This window comes from Heloderma suspectum, chromosome 7 (genome assembly GCF_057233095.1).
Source record: "Heloderma suspectum isolate Gila_16-S chromosome 7, 16-S_ref, whole genome shotgun sequence".
In the NCBI taxonomy this organism is placed as follows: Eukaryota; Metazoa; Chordata; class Lepidosauria; order Squamata; family Helodermatidae; genus Heloderma; species Heloderma suspectum.
In genome coordinates, this window is record NC_139464.1 from 2,572,412 (window position 1) to 2,596,637 (window position 24,226).

A 24,226-nucleotide genomic window follows, 5' to 3' on the forward strand; every position below is an offset into this window, starting at 1 on the left:
CCTTCGGCCATGAAGCCACCAGGGGACTTTGGGCCAGTAACTCAGTCTCAGCCTAACCTATGTCACTGGGTTGTTGTGATGATGTAATGGAGAGAAGAAGGATCAGGACCACTGCCTTGGGATCCTTGCAAGAGCAAAGAAGGCAGGCTGTAAATGTGATAATACGTTAAAAATAAGTAAAAAATAAACCAGCCTTCCCCAGCCTGTTGCCCTCCCGATGTGTTGGACTCCAGTTCCCATCATCCCAAGCAAAAAGGACCAGGCTTTCTCAGTGGTGGCGCCACCCCTCTGGAACTCCCTTGCCAGAGAGACACAAATGGTTTCATCACTGTGGGCTTGTAAAAAAATCTCCAAGGGTGCATTTATTCCAGTCTGCATTTGGTTGAATCGGTAGTGTAGTTCTAAAAAGAAGTGCTACCAAAGAGAACTGAGAAAGAAAGAAAGAAAGAAAGAAAGAAAGAAAGAAAGAAAGAAAGAAAGAAAGAGAAAAAGAAAAGAAAAAAGAAAAATCTTCAGCTGCTGCTGGTTTTTAAAAAAAATGTTAAAATTATAATTGCATTTTTAGATGTTTATTAGCATCTTGTAAGCCCCCTGAAAGGTGGGTTAAAAATAAATCAAGGAAGGGGGGACATCTCTGTGTCCTTCCCCCGCCCCATCTGATGTGGCAACCGGAGAGAAGGCCTCCTTCCTCATGGCGCTCAGTCTCCCTGGAGAGCCTTGCCCAGCACCAATTCTGATGCCGGTTCAGCTGCAGGTAGAGACCTTTTTCTTTGCCTGGTCTTATTATGCGGAAGCTGGCTGGAGGTTTTGTTTTATCTGTTCCTCTGAATTCCTCTGAATACAATGGTTTGGTTTTAATTCCTGCTTTCTCCGCTTTTTATCTATTTGATTGCTGCTCTTTTTTATTGTTGTTATATATCTTGTGAGGGTGTGTGTGTGTGTGTGTGTGTGTGTGTGTACGCACACCTAGAATCATAGAATAGCAGGGTTGGAAGGGGCCTGCAAGGCCATCGAGTCTAGCCCCCTGCTCAGTGCAGGAATCCAAGCCAGAGCATCCCTGGCAGACGGCTGTCCAGCCTCGTCTTGAACGCCTCCAGTGTGGGAGAGCCCGCCACCTCCCTAGGTAACTGGTTCCATACTCTGTATGCATACTCTGCTGTGAGCTTTCCTGGAAATCTCACTGATGGGCATAATAAAAATATGGCAGGAGGGAGTCTTTAGGGCACCCAGTTCCTAAGCCAGGATGGGCGTCAAGGTAAGGGCCAGCTTCTTGAGTTTCACCCAGAAACAAATAGGTAGCCAAAGCAGATCCAATAATGCCAGAGTCATTCGCTCAAACTGAGATAACAATCTAGCAGTCGCATTTCGGACTAATGTTTCCAAATACTTTTTGAGGACTGCCCCACGTAGAGAGTGTTGCTGTAGTAACTGAGAGTTGCAGGGTTACTGAGAGCAGGCCCTGTTTGCTCCAGTGAGCTGGTGGTGGCAGCCAGAAGGGACCAGAGCCAGACGGAAAGGGAAAGATGTGTTTCAATCACAGCAGGTAAAAAGAGAATCAGGTTTATGAGATGACACAATATGTCAGCAGTCACAGGAACATAAAAGGCAATGCAATTATTAAATAAAAAATAAAATGCAGAACAGCTTACATTAAAGCATAAGGTGATGGGGTTCTTACATACAAGGCTTACAACACACAAAACTAGCTACGATTTGTCCTTGTCAGAACCTTGCATTTGTACCTAGTCTTCCATCAGCTCAGTAGTTAAAGCTTACTACATTCCCAGATGTATAGCAGTTTAGCCTGAAGATAAAGGAAGTGGGGAAAGGGTGTGGTGGGGGGAATGATAGCTATCCAAACATGGGGACGAAGAGACGGGTTCCTGTGGGCTCAGGGGAAAGTTGGGGGAAATTAGTCCAGTGTATAGGATCCAGAAAGGAAATGAGTTCAGATAAAGATGAGGACATGAAAGGTTTGAAAATAAAATAGTGAAGTTCAGGTTTCCCAAGGGAATACAAATAAAATAAATCAAGGCATTTTATATTTAAAGACTTGCAAAAGCAGAATGTATTCAACAATTTTCATGAGACAAGTTGCCAGCCCAAAAAGGCTGGCTTAGGAAAAAAAAACGACCAGGAGCAGTTTCAAAAACTGAAGAAGAAACAAGTTCACAGCGAGAAAAAAAACCTTTCTCCTCTCAAAAGAGAAGGCAAAAAGGCAAGCCAGGATCCGAATAGCCCCCAAACCAAGAAAAACTCTGCCACCAAAATTGGACCTAAGCGATACAATAAAAGTAAATGAACTGCAGCACTGAGCTCCAGTGCAGACCCTATTTGGTCCCCCAAACACCTCTCACCCCGCCCCGCTTCTCCTGCCTGTAAATTTGCTGTAATTTTTCCTGGCATTGCTGCAGGCCACTTTGTGCATGCATGCAAATAAGCTGATGAAGAGGCCTCATTTTCTTTCTCCCTGCTTGTCTCACTCGAAATTCAGTTCTGGACAGGTTATGACAACTGCAGCTCCCATTTTCCCGGCCAGCATGGCCACAACTGCCCACAGCAGTGTCCTCCTGGAGGAGACAGATTTCGCCAAAGCCAAGACCAAGTAGTGGATCTTTTGAGGATCTGTGGGCTTCAAGGGACTGCTGAGGAGAACCCAGGCAAGGAATGGGCTCTACAGAGCAGTCAATGTAAGATATAGGGTGTCTCTGCATGAGCTATTTATTGCACGTGACTCATGGAATTTTGCGGTTCCTTTATATGACGTCGTCAGCCTCCAGGATGCCTCGCACACATTTCCCCCTTTATTGTGCTTCCAAAAAGATCGGAGATACGCTAGTAATAAACATTAATGGCGCCATATCAGGAGTGTGTAATGCCGGTTTAGAGCAGATCGCTGACTGGAGGGAGAAGAAGGTAAAATGCCTCCCTGCAACAGAGACAGATCTGATCCCCCACCCCACAAGCTCAGAATCAGCATCCTCCGTGGATTCAGAGCACCCATTAAGTGCAGTGGGGCTTACTCCCAAGTAAGTGTGTCGAGGGTTGCAGACTTACAGTCTGACCTTATGTCTACTCAGAAGTAAATCCCACTGACTTCAATGGGGCTTACCCCCAAGTACGTCTGCCTAGGGCTGCGAGAAAACAGTACAGCACAAGTTGAGCGACAAAAGCAAGGCTCCCTCACCCCCTCCTCCTTCGTATGCACGCCAGGGAGGTGTTTCCTCTATGCAAACCACGTGCCTGCTGTGCAAAGGAGCCCATCCTAGTCCCACAAAGAAAGCGGAAGCAGAAAGCCCCGGAAAGGATGCGGGTCTTATGCTTAATGTAAAGACACCCGTAATGAAGTATCTCCACCACAGCATTCTGGCCACACAAATGTGGTTGCTGGTTTTGTGGGATTCTGCAGGCGGCACTGACTGAAAGTGGGATCTTGGAAAGAATTACAGAATGGAACATAGGCTCTTGGAAATGCCTTTGCTTGACACAGTTCACTTTAATAATTCAATTCTTTTGTGAGAAATTACTTCAAAATCTGAGAGGAAATCTCTGAAAAATCCTGTCTTTAATTGGGTCCTTTGCTGTCTCAAGGTCTGTCATATTCAGAATATTCGTGGATGGGTTGTAGTCATTCCAGGAGGCATTTTTGAGAGCTTTGCTTTTCTGGCAACCTGCAACTTTAGCCAATGCGAAAGCACCGCCTTTATAGAAGGGAGCTCAGCTTCTGCGTGCAACGTTGCAGTGGCTGCACCGCGGTGTAAACGGAAGAGTGCTCTTAAAAATGGCTTCTGAATAATCTCTAGGGACTGTGAGCATTTAAGATTTAGAGATGATTCTCTCCCTAGAGATGATTCAGTCTTGTATCCACAGCAATTTTAAGGTTTGTATTGTCTCACTACACCTGCAAGTAAACCTGGAAGTATTTTAAACAGCCAACCTGTTCTGTTCTGAAACCATCCACAGGTCACTTGAGGCTTTGCACGGCTGCTCATGAAACCAGGCTAAGATGCTTTGCTATCATTTGCAAAGAGCAGTTTTTCTTGACAAAAGACCCTGGACCATTTGAGTGCTTCTGGGAGAGAACGAGTGAGCACAGAGGCCCAGGCCATGCCGTCTGCACGGAGCAAGAAGCCAGCACCTTACCATTTAAAGTAAGAGTTTAAGCTCTTCTTCAATGGTGTTCGCACAAAAACGGATAAGGGAAGGTTCCAACAGGCCACGCTGTCTAACTCCTCTACTTGGGAGAGTGTTCTTTGCCATCGGAGCGCTTAGCTACAGCCTAACGAACAAATCCAAACCAGTATAGCCCTGGGATGGAGGGACAGAGCCTGTGCGTGCTCAGCAGACCCATGCCGGTCGTGTCTGGAGGTCTTATATTAGCTGCTGGGATGGCTTGGTGCCAGATCCATATGCTGGAGGCCCGGGCTCAAATGCCTCCTCAGCCAGCAGTTGCCCTGGCAGTGATGCCCTGAGCCATTTGCTCTCCCTCTGCCTAACCCATGTTCAGTGGGCTGTTTTGAAGGCAGGAGAAAACAGGGCAGACAGTAGGGGACAGACGTGGCCTTAACGCTTGTGAGCTTCGGGGGGGGGGGTAGTAGCATCTGGCCAGGCCATTGCTAGAAACAGACTGTTGGACTAAATGGACCCTCTGTGGTCTGATGCTCCCTGTGTGCCCCAACCCCTGGAGATGGAAAAGGAATCCAAAGAAATAAAAAACGAAGCACTGTCGTGGCGTCAACCCAAGGGAGGGAAGGCCGCTGACCAGGTCCTGCAATGGCAGAGGCCCAAGTAGGGGCCCGGTTTTGTGCCGATTGCCTCCGGCTGGGGTGGAGGGATCCATCTGGACAAACAAGCCCCACAGGGAGATCATTTTCTCTCTCTGTTTTGCATCTGCTGCATTCCCCCCCCCCCCGCCCAGCAACTGCTGTTTCCGAAACTTCACAGTCTCTCTCTTCCTCCCTGCTCAAGAGGAAAACATTGGCAACGGCTGCTGCAAAGATTCCCAACCTTCCCCCGCCCTGCACACGACGACGCCAGAAGAAACCAGGCCAGGAGCTGATGGCCAAATTGATCGGCACTGCTGTGACCAAAGAGAAAAGAGGAGGACTGTCTTAAACTCTCCCCACCCCCCGCTTTATGTTTCACAGAACAAGACCGGCCCAAGCAGCCAATATGGCTTTCAGCCCAGGACTGCCACTGGCCAAGGCCAAGGGTCTGCGCCTTACGGGAGCAGACAGGGTGGAGCCAAGTGATGGCACAGAGGCTGAAGGGGAGGCCGGTTGGCAGCCTCCAGCATTTGCTCTGGGGAAGAACAGGGCAAGAGTCCAGGAAATGACTTCTAGGGCACCTCAGACTAGGGATGTATGGATTGTGTAAAATCCGTTCCATCTGTGTTTCACGGGTTGTCATCTGCCTTTCATTCTGTCGTCCACCCATCGACGGAATTGGATATTTTTTTAGTTTCCAAATTTCCATAAATTCACATGTGCAAAAAGCGCAAATCCCCCCCAAATGCGAAAATCCCTCCCAAATGCGTGTTTTCATGCTTTAGCCTATGGGGGAAATGCGCATTTTCAGCCGTTTTTTAAAAAATTTTGCTTATTTTTTCTAAGACAAAATTTGAACAAAATTCCTGAACATTAGAAAAACGGTCCGCAAGTCCATGGAATCCACCTGACAGGGGAAAAGCCGGTCCACAGGTTGGATTCATAAAAATCTGAACTCACTTGGTTCTGTTGCAGATTTTTCTGACATCCCTACCTCAAGACTGTGCCACCCACACAACTCCCTGCCTGTCATGTGGAGCAGCAAAGGGGAAACCAGAGAGTGAGGAATCACTACACTGGGACCACCAAGATGGGAAGGGCTCAAACAGCAGACCCCAGGCCTCCGAGGCCAGCAACAACATCTCTGAGTAACATGCACCTCCCTGCTGGAAATGTGACATTGCAAACCAACACAGGCCACAAAGCCACCTAGGACAAGAAAGCGAATCATGAAATATACAGCCTCTGGGAGGGTTATGCAGTCATGATCTGATGTTACCTCAGGATTGCTCCCTTTCTCATCATGCTAGAACTGAATGGGGTCACCTAATGAAGCTGATTGGTGGGAGATGCAGGGTAGAGGAGAGGAAGCATTTCTTCACACTGTGCAGAGTTAAACTATGCGACTCGCTTGGTGAGGGTCACCAACTTGGAAAGCTTTAAAAGGGGCTTAGACAAGTGATTAGAAGGGCACACGGCCGTCAGTGGCTATTAGTTGTGATGACTGCATATTACCTCCAGTATCAGCAGAGGCAGTTGGCCTCTGCGTGCCAGTTGTTGGGGGACATGAGCAGGAGGGTGCCACTGCATTCCTGTCTGGCTTGTGGGCTTCCCATGGGCAGCTGATTGTCCACCGTGTGAACAGGATGCTGCACTACACAGACCTTTGGGCTGATCCAGCACAGCTGTTCTCACATTCTCATCTGAAGTTTCTGATGATCCAAAGGATGGGGAACGTGAGTACGAGGAAGCTATTGGCATCAGACAAGCTTTGGCAACGGTGATCTCTTACCTTTGTGTGCAACTTGGCAAACTGCTTGTCATCCAGCAGGCTCTGGGTGTACACTCGCCTCTTGTACCGGAACTGGAGAAGGGAAGCAAAGGGAAGAAACAAAATGTCACCCACAAACATCTAAATCACGCTCCCCCACCCTCCACAGACAGTGCACGGCCATCAGCAGCATCTATTTCCCTTGTATTGAATCCGGGAGAGAGCGCAGGACAGGAAGGCCTGGCGTGCTATGGTCCATGGGGTCACGAAGAGTCAGACACGACTGAACGACTGAACAACAATTGAATCCTAACTCATCCTTTTCCGCAATCTTGGGGAGTGTAACAGCAGTTCCAAAGCACAACAGCATGCGATCAACAAGATAAAAACACCCCCAATTAAAAAAACATTACACACACGTGTGCACGCGCGCGCGCACGCACACACATGTGCACACACACACACACATATATACATACACATACAGCAAAATTGCCCCATGCTTGCTTAACCTTGTCTGACAAAAGGCCAGATAAGGAGTTCCAGCTCTGCTAGGGCCTCCTCAGTCCTAGAACTGCCGGTGGAGAGGAGGGCTATGGCTATGAAGCAGGCACCTCAGGAATGCCCCCAACCCCAACTCTCTCATGGCACACTGGCACGGCAATGGTTTAAAAATGGTTCTTAGATATATGTTGTCCATGTGTGTGCTGTCTGTTTATATATTTTTATGTAAAGGACAAGGTGCTTTCATTTGTAAGGCCTACCACCTGCTTACTTGATCCTTGCCCATCTTGGTTCATTATGAGCTGCAAGGAGAGTTTGGGTGAGGGGATCAGGGCAGTGGTGAACGCCTCCCTTGAGGAGGGAGTGATGCCATCAGCTCTCAAGGAGGCAGTGATAAGACCGCTCTTAAAGAAGCCCTCCTTGGATCCCCAAGTGTTGAACAACTTTCACCCAGTCTCGAATCTGCCATTTTTGGGCAAGGTGATTGAGCAGGTGGTGGCGATGCAGTTGAAGGCACACTTGGAAGAAGCCGATTATCTAGATCCATTTCAGTCGGGCTTCAGGCCTGGGCATGGGACAGAAACGGCCTTGGTCGCCTTGGTGGATGATATGAGGAGGGCTCTGGATAGGGGTGAATGCTCCTTCCTTGTTCTCCTCAACCTCTCAGCAGCTTTTGATACCGTTGACCATGGCATCCTCCTGGACCGCCTGGAGGGGTTGGGCATTGGAGACACCGTATTGAATGGTTCCGGTCCTTCCTCTCCGGCAGGTACCAGAGGGTGGCACTGGGAGAGGAGGTTTCGGACCCGTGGCCACTCGTGGGGTGCCACAGGGTTCCATCCTCTCCCCGATGCTATTTAACATCTATGTGAAGCCGCTGGGGGCTATCATCAGGAGGTTTGGGTTGTGGTGTCATCAATATGCGGATGACACACAGCTCTGCCTCTCATTCAAATCTTCACCAAGGTTGGCCGGAGAATCCCTGTCCAAATGTCTGGAGACGGTGAGTGGCTGGATGGGGAGGAATAAGCTGAAGCTGAACCCTGACAAGACTGAGGTACTTTTGGTGGGAGACAAGAGGAGGTTGGGGGATGCTGACCTGGTGTTGAATGGGGTACGGCTACCCTTGAAAAAACAGGTCCGCAGCCTGGGGGTCATTTTGGACTCCCAGCTGTCCATGGAGGCTCAGGTGTCAGCTGTGAGCCAGACAGCGCAGACCAAATCCATCTGCTGCGCCCCTACCTTCCTGACCATCTGTTCCCATCGGTAGTACATGCCCTGGTCTCCTCTCGTTTAGACTACTGTAATGCACTCTACGTGGGGTTACCCTTGAAGACGGTTCGGAAGCTGCAGCTGGTGCAGAACGTGGCATCTCACCTGATTAAAAGCAGCCGCCAGCGAGATCACATCACTCCAGTGCTGAAGGAGCTGCACTGGCTACCAGTTGTTTTCCGGGCCAAATTCAAGGTGTAGGTTTTGACCTTTAAAACCCTATACAGTTCTGGCCCAGCCTATCTCAAGGAGCACCTCCAGCAACACCAGACAGGCCGCTTAACAAGATCGGCCTTGGATGGCCTTTTCTCTGTCCTATCAGCCAGGACAGCAAGACTGGTGAGGACGAGGGAGAGGGCCTTCTCTGTGGTGGCTCCCACTCTGTGGAACTCCCTCCCTAGGGAACTCCGCCATGCCCCCTCTTTAATGAGCTTCCGCCAAACATTAAAAATGTGGTGGTTCAGGTAGGCATTTGGGGTGGGTTAGGGTATTTTTAGAAATATGATGTTTTAACGTAGAATTTTATTGTTTTAAACTGTTTCTATTATTGTACATCGCCCAGAGAGGCTGGGTGACCAGCCAGATGGGAGATTAATAAATTAATTAAATAAATAAATAATAAAGGGTTTTTCACTTTGTATAATGCATTTTTAATGGTTTTTAATCTTTGTGAGCTGCCCAGAGAGCTTTGGCTATGGGGTGGTATAGAAATATAATAAAGGAAATAAAAGAATAAACAAAACCTGACCCATAGTGATGGTACTGGCAGAAGGGGAAGTCATGGGGCAGGTCACAGAGGAGGGGGGCATCTCTTGGGCACCAGCGCTTGGGGCATCTAGAAGTCAAAATCTTGGCCACAGGGACAGGCCCTTCTGCCGGCCTCGACCAGCCTCCTGCAACCTGCTGCCGCAACTCTCATAATTCCCGGCCAGCCTGGGGGGGCTGGTCTAGGCCATGCATACTTGGGTCACCCACGTAGTGCACTGTGCAACACCATGCAGAACGGAACTTCCTGTGAACTCAGAATTTAACTTCCTGTGAATTTAACTTCCTGTGCAGCACGGTGCAGAATTTAACTTCCTGTGAACTCAGCTTTCAGAAAAGAAAACGAGCTTCTTGTCCTCACCTGTGCAGAGAAAAATAAGCACGCTTGCAGGCAGTGTCCAACAAGGCCTCAGGAGGTGGCTGGGGCCAAGCAGCTCCACAGGTGGCATTGGTATGCCCCCCCCCCACCCGCTGCACACAAGCAGATCGTATCCCCCTGCATTCACCTTCCTAAACTTAGCTCGGTGGTGAATCGCTGTTTTGCAACAGCACACCTGAAGGATTATGTCAAGCAGGGGTGACGAAGGGTAACATTTTAGAACTAAGTGACAAATTAAAAAGGGACAAAGCACCGGGGCTATCTTGGCATTCGCCAAGGAATTTTTAGGGGACTCAGGTGTGAATATCTCAAATATATACCATAGCACTAGCATTAGCCTCCTTACCAGCATCTTGTATGGTAGTTGATATAACATCTGGTTTTGGAAAGAGATTGAGGGGGAATATAAGAAATAGGTACAGATCTATGTTACATTGTTGGGGAGCAGAAACAACCTCAGCTGTTGTTTATTTATTTACATCTCATTTCCCTCTTGCAAGGAGCCCAGGGTGGCATACATGATCCTGCTCCTCTCCAGTTCATCCTCACAACGACTCGGTAAGGTAGGTTAGGCTGAGAGTCAGTGACTGGCCCAAAGTCCCCCAGTGAGCTCCCATGGCCATGTGGGGACTGGAACCCGGGTCTCCCGAGCCTCAGTCCAGCTCTCTGGCCACTCTGCCACAGTGGCTCTCTCTGGGGGTGGCCACATTTGTTGGGGTGCCAGTGAGGCTCCACATCCTGCCAGCAGCCTCTGCAGCATCTCTTGGGTTGTGTCGTGCATCTGCTGGGATGGGGGGGGGCAAAATACTACCAGCCACCCCTGGCCATGGGGGCCCCAGCCAGATCAGGTGAGAAGGTGACCCGCTGAGCCTCCCCTGCCAGAACTAAAGGCTAAGCTGGTGCTTTGAGGTCATCATAGGCAGTTTTGGAGATCTCCTAGCTTGACCCCCAGTGCAGCCAGAGGTCAGTCGATTCATTTCCATTTCCTGCAGTATCACGCCCAGAGAAAATGGAACCAGCAGGAAGAATCTTCCCCAAAGAAGCCCTTCCTGGATTTGGAGGAGAACGTAAACCTCGCCTTGGCAGCCAGACCCGGTGCTCGGCAGACAGCCCCTCACAACTCTCTGCCTTGTGCTCACCCCCGCAGGCTGCCCTCTCCCGCGCTGGGCTCCTGTCCAGACCCCTCCAGCTGCCTGGCCCTCTCTTCTGCTCCCCCATGCTGCCTGCTTCTCCACGGTCTGCCTCCTTAGACTGGAGGCAGGACCAAGCCTGCCGGACAGGGAGAAGGAGCCACCGCCTGGGCCTGCGTGATTCACGGGACACTGCCATCCTGGACAACGCTGGCTCCAGGCTCAGGGCCCCTGGGCTTTTATGCGAGTGGCCTTTAAGCTCTGCAGATTGCATTTTAATGTTTGGACTTTTGTGAACTGCCCAGAGAGCTTCAGCTATGGGGCGGCATGGAAATGTAATAAATACATGAATGAATAAGACCCCCTCCGTGGGCCCCTCCCCCAGGGAGTTCCCCTCCGTGTCACCAGCTGCTCTTGCTCTGCATTCTTTCTCTCCTCATTTGCTTGCTGGGCAGGCAGGCAGCCAGGGCGCAAGGAGGCCGTGGGCCCGCCTGCTCTTGCTCTTGCCCCTGCCCAACCCCGCTGCCTGGCCCAGAGGAGAATAGGCGGGATGCTGTGGCGAGGAGGAGGAGCAACTCCAGGGAGTTCTTGTCAGTGGGCTCCTGCTGGGCTGTGGGCCCTAGGCAGGTGCCCAACCATGCCTGACCGTGGTGCTGGCCCTGATCCTGGAAGCCGTGCTCTTGCACAGCTTCTGACCTAGCCAACTCCCTGTGCAAACAGCGCATGCTGTGCTGAACTCCTGCAATGAGCAGGGGGGTGGACTCAATGTTCTTATAGGCCCCTTCCAACCCTATTATTCTATGATGCTATGAACCACCCAAGGAGGTTCTAACATGCCCTCTCACTTTGTGTCGGGATACCCTTACCCGTGCCTTGCCCAGAGCGGCCAAAGCCCTTGACTTGGGCCTGGCCTGGCCTTTGGGCTCCCAAGCTGACCTGCTTCTCCTCCTAGGCCTGATCCGGAAGAAAGAAGAGGGCCTTTTCCGCAGTGGCCCCACACCTCTCGAATAAGTTGCCATCGGGGGTCTGCCAGGCCCCATCACCGCAGGCTTTTAGGAAGGTCCTAGAAAACCTACTACTTTACTCTGGCCTTCTCCTGGTTATGTTTTATCGGTCTGGATTGTAGCTGCAGTTGTGTGTTGTAGGTCTGGTTTTATGATGGTGTTTGCTGTTCTTTAGAATGTTTGCTGCTGATGCTGTTGCTACTGTTTTTATTTTGCATCGTTTTTTATTATGTGAGTTTTACTGTTGTATACCACATGTTGGCGAGCTCCTGCCCTGAAAGGTGGCCAAGAAATATTTTAAATAAATAAATAAACCTACCACCAGCTCAGTGCCCTTGGCCCTGCCGTGGCCACCAGGAGCCAGACATTCTCAGAATAAACACTGGCCTGCAGAAACGTGCTCTCCTGTGAAAGGACGCCATCTCACCCATGGATCCCATCTCATTTTTGAGCTTAACGCGGCACTTGTGCCGAGAGATGGACAGACAGATGGACAGACAGACGGACAGAGAGACGGGGGCGGGGCTACAGAAGACAAGGCACGGCAGCAGGCTGGTACCTCCAGGTATGGGACTGGGGTTTCCGGGTTCAGGGGGTATTCCCTCAGCAGCCGCTCTTCGTCCAGGAACTTCCCCGCCCTGCCGTTGAAGGCTGGCTGGAAGAGGCCATAATTCAGGACATCCTTCAGGCTGTGGTTCAAGGTGCAGAGAATGCGCTGCTTGGAGACCCAAACGGGGACATCCGGGTTCAGCCGCAGACACTTCTGTCGAGGGGAGAGAGAGACACACACACGGTAAGACGCCAAGGAGCAAGGGGAGGCAGTGAGGACAAGAGCAGGTCCACTGTACCTTTTACCCAAACTGAAAATGGACTGGAGATCTCTCGTATTATCCTTACTTCCAGAGAGTTTTATTCTGGCTGAGGGCAACAACGTGTAGGGACACCCCCCTCAGGGCAGGCCCAGAACGCAGCAGAAGCACACTTCACACGCTGCCAACAGCCAAGCGCTCCTGTCTCCACAATGTTCTGTGACAATTCCCGGGGGCGGGGGGGATTGCGGCGGGATTGCTGTGTTGCGAGGCACTCTCACCCCAGGGGACGGACGCGGGCTTGGATGACAACACACGTCCAGGAAGTGAGTTCACATCCAGCCATCTCCGCTGCAAGTGGAGAGAGAGGTGGGGAAGAAGCGGTGTGTGTGGTGGCAGGGCGGTGGGGTGGGGTGGGGCGTTCCCAGCTTGAGATGAGTCAGGGGAGTGAATAGCCTTTAGCCCTCGTGGCCCTGCAGTTTTTTCTTATCAAAACGTACATCTGCCTTTCTACAGAAAGTTCACAATGGCTTACTAGCAAGGTTAAAATACAGAAAGGGTCATAAAATCAACCACAAAAATCTAACGTCCAGCAGCAAGAGCATAAAAGCAGCCTAAGGATCAAACTCTCTAAAAGCTGGCTGAAATCAAACTCTCTCTGCTGTCCAGATAAAAAAGCAGTGAGGCGGCCAGGCGGAGCGTCCTTTGGCACCACAGCTAAAAAGGCCCCGTTTTGGATACCAAATGCCCTGTATTTTAGGAGCTGGGCTTCCAAAGAACAAGGCTGTGTGCCAGCCAGGCTATATGACAGGGAAGCAGGCCAAACCATCTGCCTGGCCCTGAGCAGGTCCTGGTTCAAATGCCTGCTCAGCCAAGAACAGGGCTGAGTGCAGCCCCCCAGGATTCCCCACAGGGGCCGGCCCCTTCTCCTGGCCCTACCCCTTCCCTCCAACCGCCAAGCCTTTGGCAGTTTCCCAGCGCTCCCCTGGAATGTGACCCCCTAAAGGTTCTCTGAAACTGAATTCAGCCCCTGGGCTGAAAGAGGTTCAAAACCTGTGGCCCAGACCTCCCTGCAGTGCTAGGGGCGGGGTGGGGGTGGCAAGCTGCTCCATCGCCCCCGGGCTTCCCTATGGAGGGCTGATTTGGGCCACGAAGAATGGCCAGGAAGGTCCGCTGGGCCTGAGCTGGGGTCTGAGATGCACAAATCAGCAGGCAACACTTTTGGTGGCACGGAGCTAAGGAAGGTCCAAGGACAAAGAAGACAGAGGCACAGTGGATCCAGTTCCCAATGCATTTTGAGGAAAGTCCTTCCCAAGGGTCACTTTGCATGCTTCTTAGTAAAATCTCCTCGGGACACGTTTTCTGCTGCAACACGTTCCACCCCAAAAGCTGATAAAAATAACAGAGGCATCTTCTGCAACCTGTCCTGCGCTGGTAGTCTGGGGAAGAAGAGGGTAGGAACGGGATCTCAATGAATAAAAACTCCCCTCCTGTGACCATGTATTAAAATGAAGTCTTTGAGCCCACAGCTGACCTCCCTGAACACAAACCAGAGGTAGCTGCTGCTTCCCCAAGCCTCAAAGCGGCTCCAGACATCAGAGGCTCAGCAGTGAATCACGGCTCCAGCCTTCAAAAATGAGGGGTTGCTGTCAGGAGCGCCCTTGGTGGCCTCTTTCAGTAGACTCCAACAGCCAACTCAAGACACAGACGAAAGGATTCTTTTCAAGGCTTTAATCCTTTTACAACTTAATGACTCTTTCAGATGCTAATCACCAGTGGCTAAACAAGGAACAGCAGAGTAGCCTATGCTCCGGGTAGGCAGTTGATCCCCGTTTGAAGGAGAGTCCCTGAACTTATAGGCTAGGGAGAGATCCTTCCTCTTTCCCTTGGGTCCATGGGAGGCAGCCGTTGCTTGCGCGCCAAATGGGCGCTACGCCTCCTTTTTGCGCCCTCCATCGCTCATCGCTCCCTGCGTCTGCGTCGAGCATCTAGCAAGCCCCCCTCCTGCACTTTCTCACGGCTAGGATCACTACTTATCTCAGGAATGCCGGCAGGAGGAATCTCTGCCAGCTGCTGTGCCTGTGAGGGATGAGCTGGCTCCTCTCCCACGGATTGCTGATCCTCCTCAGAATCAGAACTGCTCTGGGGTTCTATTGGCTCAGTTTCCACCCTGACAGTTGCCTGCGAACCCTGACTGACTAAAGCCGTTTTGTTACAGGAGATGGTTAGGCACAGCAGTCGCTGCTCAGCAGGCTGTGCACTTGCCTCCGACACGTCGCCCTCCCGCAATGACAGCCCGCATCTCTCCCCACCCTCCCAGCCACCCAACGAGGGGGAAAGGAATGCTGTGCATGATCCCGTCCCTGATTTTTAGGAGTGAGGTACACAGAGGGAGAGAGAAAGAGAAAGTGCTTCCCCACGGCTTGTTTGCCACATAGAAAAGGAAAGGGTGGGGGAAGTGAGGGAAAGATCTATAGCTTCTGGAAACCCGGGACAGCAACAGCCCCAAACTGCTCTGAACTTAGAATCAAAATTAATGATACAAAAGCTGCCGTGCTGGTGGGACCAACTGCTTCCATAACACATTCAGTGAAACGGTTATTCATCATGCAGCTGAAGCTGCCCCAGAAATCCAGGGGATACACCCCAGAACGAGCAGACGTAGCCCGACAAAGGGCATCAGCAGCTTGGGCTGTCATGTGCCCTATGCCACTGGACCAGTTGCACCTAGAAGCCTTTTGTATCCCCTGGTTCTACACCAGACTGCCATGGGTCTTGCCACAAAGACGTCACACCGGAGCTTCAGCGTCTGGAAATTCACACCATCGCTGTGGCTGTGGCCTTGGCTAGAGGCAGCCAGGCTGGTGCTTGTCCCTAAGCTTCTACCTGTGAGCTCACCCCATGCCTGCTCTCTCCCTTCCATCACTCTCCATCACAGGATGGCCCATGTGATGGCAAAGATCACACTCCACTTCTGTAGCAAAGATTGCTTTGCAGAAAAGGTGTTTGGTTTCTTACAGAGGATAGCTGTGCACCCAATGCCCGCAAATTCGGCCCACCTGGGTCCACATCCCTGGCACTGCCCAGTCCAGATGGCACCTGGCCTAGGATCAGTTCTAGTCACATGGCCACTGGGCACCCTTACAGTAGACGACGTCCGCAGAGGAATGTGACAAGAGTCTGAGGTAAGTCCACCGAGTACAGCAGCCCTGTTTGCCACAGTGCCTGTCCTTTTCCTTCTGAGTGGCTGTGAGCTCAGCAGGTGCTCCTGAGAGCTCCAACTGAATTGAGGGGATGTGGCCTGAGTACTCCCAGCAGCTCTGTGGGCAGGAAGCTTCAGTCTGTTTCCTGCCATGCAGTTGAGCAGAGCAGAGCAAAGGAAGCTGCTCCAGCTGGTCTCAGGACTATAGTGTCAGGAGCAGCCTAGCGGCCTCTTTCAGTACACTCCAATAGCCAACTCAAGACACAGATGAAAGGATTCTTTTCAAGGCTTTAATCCTTTTACAACTTAATGACTCTTTCCGATGCTAATCACCCGCGACTAAGCAATGAACAGCGGAGCAGCCTATGCTCCGGGTAGGCAGTTGGTCCCCATTTGAAGGCGAATCGCTTGAAGACCCTGACCTTATGGGCTAGGGAGAGATCCTTGGGTCTACGGGAGGTGGCCATTGCTTGCGCGCCAAACGGGCACGCCTCCTTTCCGTGCCCTCCATCGCTCATCGCTCCCTGCGTCTGCGTCGAGCATCTAGCAAGTCCCCCTCCTGCCCTCTGTCATTGCCCGGGTCACTATCTATCTCAGGAATGCTGGCAGAAGGAATCTCTGCCAGCTGCTGTGCCTGTGAGGGATGAGCTGGCTCCTCTCCCATGCATTGCTGATCCTCCTCAGAATCAGAACTGCTCTGGGGTTCTATCGGCTCAGTTTCCACCCTGACATATAAAAGCAAGCAAGCTCCCACAGAGAGAGCGACCAGAGCGAGTGAACAGGGGGAGCAAACAGGAGTTGGCCAGGGGAGGTCAAGGGGGAGGCCCCTAACATTTTTTTAAAACATTTTTTTCATTTTTAAAAAAAGTATTTGTCTTGTAACACACACTTCCATACCAGTGGGACTCTGTTCTTAACCTCCAGTGAGTAGAGGAGCAGGCACAGGCTACTCTAGAACAACCAGAAAGCTAGACACAAAAAGGAAAAGAGACTATGAGAAGACAAGACTCTCCAGTGGTGGTGACCTGCAAGGTGTGTGCAATGTTTGTTTTCTTGCCTGAGAACAACATGGCCTATACCTGCAACAAGTGCAAGTTGATCACACTGCTGGAAGAAAAAGTAAGAGGACCGGAGCGGCGAGTGCCGACCCTCCAGGGAATAACAGAAGACGAAGAGTTATTGGACAGAACAGTTGAACTACAGCAGCTAAGCGAAGACCAGAAGCTTGAAGAACAACAGAAAGCTGAGGAAGAAGTGGGAAATGCTGAGGTGAGGAAAAATGCAGTAGAGGATACTCCTTGGAAAAGGGTTACAGTTAGGAGAAGAAGACACCACTCTGCACCAGTGGAAGCAGTGGAGCTATAGAATCGTTTCCAGGCATTTGAGGATGAGACTGGAGGACAGCCTGCAGAGGAAGAATTACAGGGGACCCCATATGAGAGCAAGCAAGAGGCTGAAGGTCAGCTAGGCAGAGGCAATGAAACCAAGGCCTACAACAAGAAGAAGAGAAGAGTGGTAGTAGTGGGAGACTCCTTGCTGCATGGGATCGAAACCCAAGTAGGTCGCGAAGACCCGTGGACTCGCCAGGTATGCTGTCTCCCGGGAGGACAGATTAGGGACGTGACTGAAAGGTTGCCTGTACTCATAAAGCCCACTGACAGGTATCCCTTTCTTCTCATCCATGTGGGAACAAATGAATCATAGAATCATAGAATAGTAGGGTTGGAAGGGGCCTACAAGGCCATCGAGTCCAACCCCCTGCTCAATGCAGGAATCCAAATCAGAGCATCCCTGACAAATGGCTGTCCAGCCTCGTCTTGAAGGCCTCCAGTGTGGGAGAGCCCACCACCTCCCCAGGTCATTGGTTCCATTGCCGTATTGCTCTGACACTCAGGAAGTTTTTCCTGATGTTCAGTCGGAATCTGGCTTCCTGTAACTTGAGCCCATTATTCCGTGTCCTGCACTCTGGGATGATCAAGAAGAGATCCTGGCCTTCTTCTCTGTGACAACCTTTCAAGTACTTGAAGAGTGCTATCATATCTCCCCTCAGTCTTCTCTTCTCAAGGCTAAACATGCCCAGTTCTTTCAGTCTCTCTTCATAGGGCTTTGTTTCCAGTCCCCTGATCATCTTTGTTGCCCTCCTTTGAACCCTCTCCAGCTTGTCTGCATCCTTCTTAAAGTGTGGTGCCCAGAACTGGACACAGTACTCCAGATGAGGCCTAACCAGTGCTGAGTAGAGGGGAACTAGTACTTCCCGGGATTTGGAAGCGATGCTTCTATGAATGCAGCCCAAAATAGCATTTGCCTTTTTTGCAGCCACATCACATTGTTGGCTCATATTCAGCTTGTGATCGACGACAATTCCAAGATCCTTCTCGCTCGTAGTGTGGTTGAGCCACGTATCCCCCATCTTGTAACTGTGCATTTGGTTTCTTTTTCCTAGGTGCAGAACTTGGCATTTGTCCCTATTAAATGCCATTCTGTTGTTTTCTGCCCAGCACTCCAGTCTATCCAGATCACTTTGAATTTTGTTTCTGTCTTCCAAAGTATTAGCTATCCCTCCCAATTTTGTGTCATCTGCAAATTTGATCAGCATTCCCTGCACCTCCTCCTCCAAGTCATTCATAAAAATATTGAAGAGCACTGGGCCCAGGACTGAGCCCTGCGGTACCCCACTCGTTACCTCTCCCCAGTTTGAGAAGGTCCCATTGATAAGCACTCTTTGAGTCCGATTCTGTAGCCAACTGTGGATCCACCGGATCGTTGTTTCCTCTAGCCCCCTTCGAGCTAGTTTGCTCATCAGGATATCATGGGGCACTTTGTCGAAAGCTTTGCTGAAGTCGAGGTATATGATGTCTACAGCATTCCCACGGTCTACAAGGGAGGCGACTTGATCAAAAAATGAGATCAGATTTGTCTGGCAGGACTTGTTTTTGACAAATCCATGTTGGCTTCGAATTAGAATTAGTCAACTTCTGGGTTGGAGGCGGGGGGGGGGGGGGATGCACCAGAAAGCTCGTTGATGCTCCCCTTGACCCTCATGTATAAGCATGGCATGGAGACAGAATTTTGGAAACCAGCTATTACAGCCAGATGGGCACCAATTCGTCCTCATATCAATACGAAAGTCTTTTGTGTTCCCAAGGAAAAAGCAGATGGTAAGTAACAAGGACAATGTTTAGTGAATTTTAACCCTACAATTAACTCAGCTGCACTGAAGGGAAAGGTAAGAGCAGCAATAAAGGGCTATGGGGGGGGATTCAAATTCTGGCATCAAAGTGTGCAAGGGAAACAACCACGGGCTTTTGCTAATATATTCGGGGCGGTGGAGAGAGAATTAGGATCATTAATACATGAGAAGGGAGGTGGAATTAATGCTGAATTGAAAGAAAGCTGGTTGCTGAACTGCATATTTAAGGCAGTCTCTTTAACAAGCTAACAAAAAGGGAAAAGTTTGGGTGATTAAGGATCTCTGGCAAAACGTATTTAAATTAAGGCCTACTTCTGCAAAGCAATTAAAGCAGCACTTTGGTCTCCCTGGAATTCAAAACCACTCCATCTGGATACTTGGACACAACAAATGCCCCCAAAGCCACCCTCTCTGGCGACACGCCCGATGTTACAGGGTTCTGCTGGAATGAAACATCCAGGCAGGATAGGCCCTTCCATGCTGGCTCTTCCTCCGAAGAGAATGAACACCCTCCACAGCATCCCTGGGGGATGCAATGGCCCCTGCCAGCGGACACAGCTGAACCAATCCAGCCCATAGACGGAACCAAGCCAAGGTGCTGGGCCTGTGCTTTCTCGGACTCTTCATTTCACATGGCCCAGGGCAGATCAACGAAGCCCTGAGTGTGATAGGGGGAGCGGGGAGGCATCATGAGTTGGATGCTTCCTAAGTGGGATGTAGGTCCCTCCCTCATCCACCTGCACATCCACCTTCCCCAGAGCACGGGAGCAAAACAGAGCTGCATAAACTAAGCAGCTAGGGAAGAATCTCCTCCTGCCAGCAAACCTGGTTATTCTGCCCCCTTCTCCGATGGAATCGCAAACGCATGGGCAGCAGGTGAGAGCGGGGATAACGGTTGCCCCTCTGGATTTTAATGAGGTGCTCACACTGACTCACAGAGTCCTCCTTATAAAAGTAATCCAAATTAATGCAGAGGCAATGCTGCCATGCAGGCAGGCCGGCAGGCTGAACCCTCCAGAGGTTTAGGGCACAATCCTACGCAGGTTTAGACAGAAAAAAGTCCTACAACTCCCAGCATTCCAGAATGCTGGAAGGTGTAGGACTTTTTTCTGTCTAAACCTGTGTAGGGTTGTGCCCTTAGAGACTCAGAAATGTAGGCTGCAGCAAGGACCTCAAGGGGGGGGGCACCTGCGGAATGGGTCCACAATGGAGGGCCGCAGGCATCTTTCACAATGGCACAGCACTGGGTAGTACCCAGAGGCTCTGAGGTCCCATCCTCCTCTAGCCCAAATGTCGGGACCCCCACCCACCAGTCCACAGAACCACGGGATCACTGAGTTGGAAGGGGCTTTGAAGGCCATCTAGTCCACACACACCCACACTCAGTGCAGTTGTCTCCTTCGCTGGAGGTACTGAAGCAGACGCTGGATGACCATCCGTAATAGGAACGCCTCCAGTGAAGGAGAGCCCACTGCCTCCTGAGACAGACTGTTTCGCGGTCAAACAGCTCTCACTGTTCGGACGTTCCTCCTGATGCTTAGCCAAAATCTGCTGCCCTGCCATTTCCGCCGCCTGGTTCTAGTCCTGCCCTCCGGAGCAACACTGAACGAGTCCGCGCCACCTTCTTCTGCTTGACAGCCTCTCAGGCAGCTGAAGACCTCTGTCATGTCTCTCCGCTTCACCTTCTCTTCTCCAGGCAAAACATACCCAGCTTTTCACCCGTCCCTCACTGGACCTGGTTTCCAGGCCGCTCACCGTCCGGCTTGCCCTCCGCTGGGTGCATTCCAGTTTATCAACGTCCTTCTTAAAACGAGGCACCCAGAAATGGACACAGTGCTCCAGATGCAGCCTGACTCATGTGGAGCAGAGCGGAGCAATGGCTTCTTCTGGTCTGGACACTCTGCTTCTCTTTGGGCGGCTTAAGCCTGCAGGGGCCCTCTCCGCCACAGGTACCACCTGCCAGGTGCCGGCCCACCGCAGCCCACAAGGCAGCCAGCGAGCAGGACCGGATGGGGCCTTCAGAGCCAAGAGCACCAGACGAGCCAAGCATCACAGGGGGAAGGAGGAGTTCCACTGCAAACAGAGGGAGCCGCCTGACACGAAGCCAGACCATCTGGCCCAGTCTTGCCGACACCACTTTATAATTTGCTTTATCATCTGCTCCAGAATTTTCCCAGGGATTGATGTCAGACTGACTGGTCACAGAATCATAGAATCGTGGAATAGTAGGGTTGGACGGGGCCCACAAGGCCATCGAGTCCCAACCCCCTGCTCGATGCAGGAATCCAGGTCAGCGCATCCCTGACAGGTGGCTGTCCAGCCTCGTCTTGAAGGCCTCCAGTGTGGGGGAGCCCACCACCTCCCCAGGTAATTGGTTCCATTGTTGTACTGCTCTAACAGTGAGGAAGGTTTTGCTGATGTTCAGCCGGAATCTGGCTTCCCTCCTCCCTCCTCCTCCCCTCCCTCTCCCTGATCTTTCACAAGTTGATACATTTTACAGACAGGCTGTCTGGGCTTCACAATGGCTTCAGAATGGCTCCGAATCTCCGAGGCACAGCAAGGTGCTTTGGGGGTGACCTGCTTTGCTTCAGACCGCCTTGGGGCTATTCTGACTCACTTCAGAGCTCAACGAAGCCCCCCCCCCCTCCCGAAGCACCCTGATCACTTCAGGATTCGGATTTGGCTCCAAAGCCCTGCACAGCCCCCAGTTTTCACGGAGGTGGTCGACGTGTTTCTCCACACTGCAGGTGAGTGGTTCCACATCTGAATGCTCCTCTCAACTGTAAATGCAGTTTCACAATGGAACTAGGGGGGGGGCAGAGCTTGCCACCATGACCCCCCACACACACACTCTCCCTAGGTCAGGGGTGTTGAACCTCTTTCAGCCCCAGGGTCAAGGCTGAAGGCAAAAGGGAACGGGGCCCGAATGCCCAAAATTCCAGCATATTTTCACTTAAACGTCTTACTGCCAGTAGTAACTAAGCTTTCGGAGAGGCATTTCTCTCTCTTTCTCTTTCTCTCTCTCTCTCTCTCATTCACACACGCGCGTGCACAGGCACAACATTTGGCACTGCACAAGAGTGACAGGGAGAGGAGGAGTACATGACAGCCCTTTAAAAGGATTATTATCGCAAGTGCCTGGAGACCGACACCGCTCGAGATCAGCCCCAGGTCTCTGTGGAAATCGGCTGGCGGCACAATTAATGCCACTCAATGTGACCTGGTGGCAAAGCAGGTCTTGTCCAAGAGAACCGGTTGCTGCGTAATGAGTGCGCAAAGTTCTGTGATGGTTACACTTAAACATTTCTAATGCACTTCAGTGGGCTCCACGGAGCCCCCTGGTTCAAAAGAAATTGAAGTGTGAGCCGACATGTGCTTGGAGTTCAAGCAACACAAGTCTAGGAAGAGCCTTCCTCACCTCAGCTCTGAACTCGGGGCTTGGGGGTTGTCTGAGGCAAAGATCCATTGCCTTTTGGCCTCAGCTGTAATGTGGGGATCATCACAACCCTGCTGGGGTGATGTTGCAAAGGCTATTGCAGTAAGGTATGAGCAGTGCTTGGAGCACTTAGGAAAACCACTGTATAGAAACCCCAGTATTAATTAGGACCATAGAATCATAGAATAGTAGGGTTGGGAAGGGCCTACAAGGCCATCGGGTCCAACCCCCAATGATTAGAATTATTAGGATGTAGTCAAACAGAATGATCTGTCATTTAGTTTATTGAAAGGAAGTGATTTAATGAGATTTAAGCAACAATACACAAATGACAGCTCCTGACTAACCCCCTGCCTGTCCCACAAGGACCTTTGGGGTGTCTCTGAAACTACTCCATTGCACCGTGCAGCGTGGATATGCTGAACCTCAAGACACCTTCACGAGAGTGGTGTGTAGGTTACTTCTAAGTAAACATGCATAGGATCAACCTACACTGAGTCCAACAGGGCTTACTCTCAAGTAGGCCTGCATATTTCACCCTCCAACTGCTTGTTTGGTTTCCTAGTGTCTCTGTGCTGATCCCTATTATGGATAATTCTCTCTCTCATTCAAATTGAAAACTGCAAGCACTATTCTTAATTTATTTTCTACCAGTAATCCCTGGCAGCATCTCCAGGTAGGGCTGGGGAAGAATCCCGCCTGAAACCCTGGAGAGCCACAGCTGCCATTCAGTGTCAGCAATACTGGCCTAGACGGACCCAGGGTCTCATCTGGTATGGGGCAGGCTCCTCTGAGGTCCGAACAGCAGACTCCAAGATGGGTAGCTCAGGCTCTTGAGGCCCTTTCAGGTATGCACTTGGGGTCAAATAGACAGATGCGGTGGGGTAGCAGCATTGTGGTGACGGGCCCCTTATTATTCTCTGACCTGTGGCATCATCTACATCAACATCAATCGAAAAGGAAATGCGCTCTCACAGTCCCTTCTCAGAACACTGTGAACAGCCTTCCACTTGATCGGGAGAGTTGACGTGGGCTCAGGTCTGTGTTGTGAGCGACTAAACTGAGACGGAGGAGGACTTCCTGCACACAGGTGGAGCCGGTTAATCAGACCACGCTGGAAGGCTGGATTTGGTCCCCGAAGAATGGGGGTAATCCGGTGTGAATTTGCAGTCATATGCAGTGTATCGTAGCCCTAATATACTAATTTGTTAAAGCAGTTGGCAATTTTTTATGATTTTAGCATTGGTTCTCATAGCTGCATTCACATACATTGAAGGCCGTGCTATTTGCTACTAGCAGAAACTAAAACAACGCACAGTCGTTGCTTTGCATAGTAGCTGTACGGCTTCTACCTTCTAGCTGAGAAGGATGCGCTTCTGATGCTGTGGGAAACTCTCTTTCCTGCCCAGAATGAGCAGCCCGCCTTTTCTCCTTCTGGGTGGAGGGAGGGAAGTGTGTGTGGGCTTTCTGACAGTCTGAACTAAATGACGAGACCAGCCCTATAAAACCCTGAGCAGATTGGCCCATTACCTGTTCTCACCTGAGAGGGGGAAGGCACACCAGAGGGCTGCGTGGAAGCTTTTTTTGTTTTTTAATCTCTGCATCCGTTGTCCATCAACAAACTATCGTTCTTTCATACAAATGGACTTGAGTCATATTGGAACCTTTGGATCTGTTTCGTGTGTGGGTCCCAGCTGGACCAGGTCCGAGATTTAAGACAGCTGCTCCGTGGACTTTGCCTGGAAGCTGCTCCTCCAGGTCCTAGGCAGAGAAGGGTATTTCCCAGCCCAGCCATCTCAGTTCGTTTTAATGGGAGATGCGGGGGACAGAGCTGGAGACCTTTTGCTTGCAAAATGTGGGCTCCCACACCGGGCCCTTTCCTTTGAAAGCCTATTCCAGAACGCCTTCCCTGGATTCCCTGCAGTGTCACAAGGGACCAAGTCACACACCGGCACCTCTGCACCCCAGCATCCGCTGCAACCGTGCAAGGCATCCTGA

At 51.0% G+C, this 24,226-nt stretch overlaps 1 protein-coding gene across 5 annotated transcripts in view; it reads right to left on the reverse strand.

Moving 5' to 3' along the window:
• Positions 1-24,226, reverse strand: part of SHANK3 (SH3 and multiple ankyrin repeat domains 3) — a 512,191-nt gene that overhangs the window by 371,784 nt on the left and 116,181 nt on the right. For 4 of the 5 annotated variants that reach the window (XM_084808829.1, XM_084808827.1, XM_084808826.1 and 1 more), the window contains 2 exons: positions 12,151-12,354; positions 6,559-6,630 (listed from right to left, as the gene is read on the reverse strand). In XM_084808829.1, the coding sequence (XP_084664955.1) occupies positions 6,559-6,630; positions 12,151-12,354 (276 nt within the window). Of the gene's footprint in view, positions 1-6,558; positions 6,631-12,150; positions 12,355-12,681; positions 12,752-24,226 lie in introns of those variants that run through there. The other variant, XM_084808830.1, reaches the window with a different exon arrangement.